This window comes from Salvelinus fontinalis, chromosome 32 (genome assembly GCF_029448725.1).
Source record: "Salvelinus fontinalis isolate EN_2023a chromosome 32, ASM2944872v1, whole genome shotgun sequence".
NCBI classification, from domain to species: domain Eukaryota; kingdom Metazoa; phylum Chordata; class Actinopteri; order Salmoniformes; family Salmonidae; genus Salvelinus; species Salvelinus fontinalis.
This window is the reverse complement of record NC_074696.1, coordinates 26,188,718-26,193,705: the sequence shown is the minus strand read 5'-3', so window position 1 is coordinate 26,193,705 and position 4,988 is coordinate 26,188,718. Positions and strand designations below refer to the sequence as shown.

At 42.4% G+C, this 4,988-nt stretch overlaps 1 protein-coding gene across 1 annotated transcript; it reads left to right on the top strand.

The window, feature by feature from the left end:
• Nucleotides 1–575: 575 nt before the first annotated feature.
• scrt1a (scratch family zinc finger 1a) lies at nucleotides 576–4,625 on the top strand. The gene is made up of 2 exons (XM_055893916.1): nucleotides 576–1,355; nucleotides 2,413–4,625. Exons 1-2 carry the CDS (start codon nucleotides 1,241–1,243, stop codon nucleotides 3,150–3,152), a joined length of 855 nt encoding a protein of 284 aa, XP_055749891.1. The 5' UTR covers nucleotides 576–1,240; the 3' UTR covers nucleotides 3,153–4,625.
• The last annotated feature ends 363 nt before the right edge of the window (nucleotides 4,626–4,988 follow it).

The following is a 4,988-nucleotide window of genomic DNA, read 5'->3' as shown; positions in this document are numbered from 1 at the left end:
CAATGTTTAGTGTTTAATGTTTAATGCTCAATGTGTTAGTTAGAAAATATAGCACAAATGAAATCCTACAATAATTCACAAAAATATCCTATAGCCTACTATTATTCTATATCATTATCAGTATATTTCTGGTGTATTTACGCATAGGTTGAATCTGGATTACGGTTACAGTGATGTTTGAGTTGTTGACTGGATTCATCCCGACATCAGTGATTTCTTGTTTCTTGTTTTGTATTATTATTCATGTTGTTGTTTGCCATTTCTACCGTACTGTTAAGAAGCGTAACACAAGCATTTCCCTGCACCCTCTTTAACATCTACTGTGTATGCGACCAATAAACTTTGATTTGATTTTGATTTGATTTCCTTGTCATAGTTTAGCATTTACTGTGATGATTTAAAACAAAAGTATAATAGTCACCATCATGATAAAACATGACTATTTGTTATACACGGAAAAAAAGAGAAATCGTGGACGACTCACCAAATTAATAAATCATCCTAGTCCAATGTTGGTCCCGGGAGATTTTTTTTTTTTACGGATTAAATTAGGCACTTCCATCTCCATCTCCCACCTGATCGCAGCCCTATAAATCCCAACAGCTGATCAACAGACTTCAGAAAGCCCAAGACCTTCACAGAGTGCAGGACAGAGAAAGAGAGAAAGGGGAGAGAGCCGGAGCTAATGCTGAGACAAAGCGTTTTCATCTATGTGGCTTTTTTGTGATTATTTATACAATGAGTGGCAACTATTGACGTGGGGGCTGTGATATACTCTCTGAAGTTCAAAACGAGCCAAATCCTGGAAGCAGTTATCAGCCTATTTTCTACGGTCAAACTGTAAGAAGACTGAGGACAGCTGCACGAGGAAGGAAGAAAGAGAGAAGAGCGAAAGAACGGATCTCTTGCTGCGGGTGTGCTGTCCAGTGCTGAAGCCTGCCTGCCTGCCTATACAGGCGCGCAGCACTGAAAGGAAGCTATCCAGTGCTGAAGTTGCATTTCTGACCAGCGGAACAAGGCGCTGCCGCACGAAAATCAGCAGCTCAACAAGGACTAGCAGCGTGAGGATTCGGAAGGGGTCTCACTCAGGCTTTTCCCCCTGTGCTGGCATCTGATCACACACAAATCGGCGAACCGAACAAGAGATTCCGCCCGTCTATACAGCCCCTTTTCCTCAGCCCTGCATGAGGAGTGATAGACTTAACCACCGGACGAGTGTTATTTTGTTCAACGTGGAAACATGCCAAGATCTTTTCTGGTCAAAAAGGTTAAGCTCGATGATTTTTCATCTGCTGATCTGGATAACCATTATGGTAGAGTGAGGTCCGACCTCAGCCTCCGCTTTCATGAAAAAGGTAAACCTGTTATTACCTGTTACTTTTATGTTAATAGGCTACACTGTCTTTTATCTGCGTAGACAATGTTTTATCATATTTTGTTTGGTCTTATATGTGTATAGCCTATTAAGCGTTGACTGTAGCCTGTGTGCGTGCAGATAGCTTGTTGCACATCGAGCTTCGCTGACCCGCGGTCACATTGTATCCAACACAGTCACATGTTGTATTTTTGTCGACTCTGCACATTTTCCGAGGCAGGGATATTTCAAGTGCTCTACAGCGGAGCACACGAGGTTAAAACCCAATTGAGCTGCATCAACCCACAAGTGTACAACATATAAGTTTGCAAGATACTGTAGATTAGAATACTGAGTTATAATATATCCCTTTTGGATAATTAGTACAAGCACACTACCATAGCCACACACGGAGACAGACATACAAAAGGGAGGGAGAGAGAGTCTGTCCATCTTTTAAACGAACGCTTGATCATGTTTTAAGACGTTATTTACGCTCTTTCAAACATACAGTGAGCGTACTCGCGTACTCGTGAATAACCAGACTGTATTTTGTCCAGAAGTACATTTTATAGATTATTCATGCGTGTTCCTATCTCTTGGTCATGGAGTAACCTATAGCCCTGGATGTAAGTGCAGGCTATGTGTACGTTCAGTGGTGCACATCGACCTATATTCTGAGATCTTTGTCAGAACGGCAAATGCAATAATAGGCTTACTGAAGTGATATTATTCCCCTCCCGCCTTTGTCGTTAAATGGGTTAGCACACTAATTGAAATAGAGAGATATTGATTTTTTGGGGTGGAGTGATGTAGAAAAAGACCTTCAAAAGAAGTCAACGTCTTTCAACCCACCTCTGTTGGAACTGTAAATTACTGAAATAATAGGCTGCAGAGCTAACGCGCTGTGAGTCACAAATGAAGCCCTACAACTTGGCAGAATGGCACTGTTGCATCAATTAACATGAATAAAGCGCCCAGAATCCACCCAATGTGTAATCAGTAGGCCTCATCCTACAAATAATTAAATCCGTTTTTTGTTCTTTTCAACGCTATAGGGTACATCAGTGACTACATGACCCCGTCTGTCTATGACGGTGAAAGTGACAATGGCATTAAAGTCCCCTCTCCCAGCCCCATCTATGATGGCATCCACAGCGACGGCATCCACAGCGACTACGGAGCACCGGACTCGGACCAGCCTGACAGTCCCCAGTCCGAGATCTCTTCCGGGTACATCAACGGGGACACCGCCGTAAGCGAGGGCTACACCGTAGACGCCTTCTTCATCACGGACGGAAGGTCGAGGAGAAAAGCCATCAGCAGCCCCAGGACCATACAGCGTCACACGTGCAACGAGTGCGGAAAAACGTACGCCACGTCCTCCAACTTGAGCCGGCACAAGCAGACCCACCGTAGCCTAGAGAGCAAGATGGCCAAGAAGTGCCCGACCTGTGGGAAGGTGTACGTGTCAATGCCCGCCATGGCCATGCATCTGCTCACCCACGACCTCAAGCACAAGTGTGACATATGTAGCAAGGCCTTCAGTAGACCTTGGCTGCTGCAGGGACACATGCGGTCTCACACCGGCGAGAAGCCCTTTGGATGCGCACACTGCGGAAAGGCGTTCGCCGACCGCTCCAACCTCCGCGCTCACATGCAGACGCACTCTGCTTTCAAGCACTACAAGTGCAAGAGATGCGACAAGACCTTTGCTTTAAAGTCCTACCTGAACAAGCACTACGAGTCCGCCTGCTTTAAGGGAGAGTTCTCACCTATGAGCTCCATTGACGACTGACTTCTATAGTATCCATTAACACATTATGAAACTTCTTCCAACGGCATCCCTATATTATTCCCTAGACAACCTGTTCCATGGTGACCGCACAGGTTTTATCCACTACTGCAGCAAACAGCATCACTAAGGAAATGTTGGATTACGCATGTAGCTTGCCCAAACTTTTTTCCATGGGCTATCCACCCTTGATCGTTATCACAACAACAACTTATTCAACTATTATGATTCAAAATTTAATGTGTTTGCCAAGCTCATAGAACATTGAAAATGTCTTAATTTTCTCAAAGGTCAAACCTTTTTTAAGTATTGGGCAATATTGTATTACTGCCAATGGCCACAAAAGTGTTCAGTAGTGAGGTAAACCTATTTATTAATTCACTTATTTATGTATTTACTTATTACTTTATTTATTTTTTACTTACATTTTGTGTAGAATCTTCATTTGCACTTTAATTTAGTATTGTTTTGCAAGCCTTCGTCATGAATATGCCAAAGCATTTGCCACTTTCTAAATATCCTCTTATTTTTGTTCGCCACTTTATAAACATATTGCATGCAAAAAACGATGATAATGAAATCTATGCCAATTTTATGAAGTTTAGGATTTTTGCCAAAATCTAGATGTAATCTGTCGGTAATATTTCTCGGGAGTCTCATCATAAAGAACTATAGAGCAATAATGCATGGTATTTGTAAAACATAAATGAGTAATAACTATGACATTTTCAACACACACAATCCTTTTATCCAGTACTCTAGTAGTCATACAAACATGGAATAGGCCTATCAGGGAAACGCCAGTGTGTGTAGTATTGAATGGATAAGCCCATGGGGTGGGCTGGGAGAGGTCTTTTTGTAAATGGTTATGCACTGCCTGCCTCGTATTTATCTTAGTCTTAGAACGTAGACTTCTGGTGCTGATCTAAAAATAGTTCCAAGCAATCCAGAACATCTCACCACCAAGTCTGTGGAACGATCGCCCGAGACCCAAACGACAGCGGCGCTACCCCATATCACATCTCTCACAGGTGGACAAGTAAGTTTAGGGGTCACTTACAAGATAACTTTCACTGCACCAGGGCTCAGAATGATCAACACAATAAGATGACCGTACTCTAGCCACGATAAAGTCCATTCATCTTATTAAAGCACTTCCTTATACTATGAACAATTCAACTTTTTAAAGATAGTAGCACAATAAGTAGATTCAGGTAGAAAGGCCTTGTATTAGCTATAGGCTAACCTCTGTTTTTGTACTATGCCGATCAAAGGGAAATAACTGTTTATTGCAAGACGCCTTGTACATAACCCTTTGATGAATATGATATTTCTACAATCTGTAAAGAATCAAATGAATCTTATTTCTGGAGTTCTTTTCCCTGGGATTTTTCTGCCCAGTATTTGAACGATGTAAAGCACAATGGCACCGGGCATTTTGTCTCACTTCATAATAAAGAATGAATAAAGATCTAACACGATGTGGTTCATGTTTGTCTAAACCATTTAGAGAAATCAGATACGTAGAAAATGTAGTTCTGTTTGATGTTTAGGCTCCGTTGTTCATTCCTGAAGTGTTGTCTGTGTAGTGCTCTAATTCAGTGCTCGATTGTGTGCAAGGTTTCAGACACTGAAATGGCAGCGGATCACGTCAGGAGCTGTACGTCATGTCATGTGCTGTAATGCACCAGCATGTTTCTGGTATAACAAGCACTGTTGAAAGCTCTTGTTGACACTGTGAGGCTGACTTAGGTGACGCAAAACGCTCCTCTGTTGATCAAAGAGGCTGCTTTACATACTTCGTTGCACACCACGCGATTTAGGGGGAATCGTTTGAGG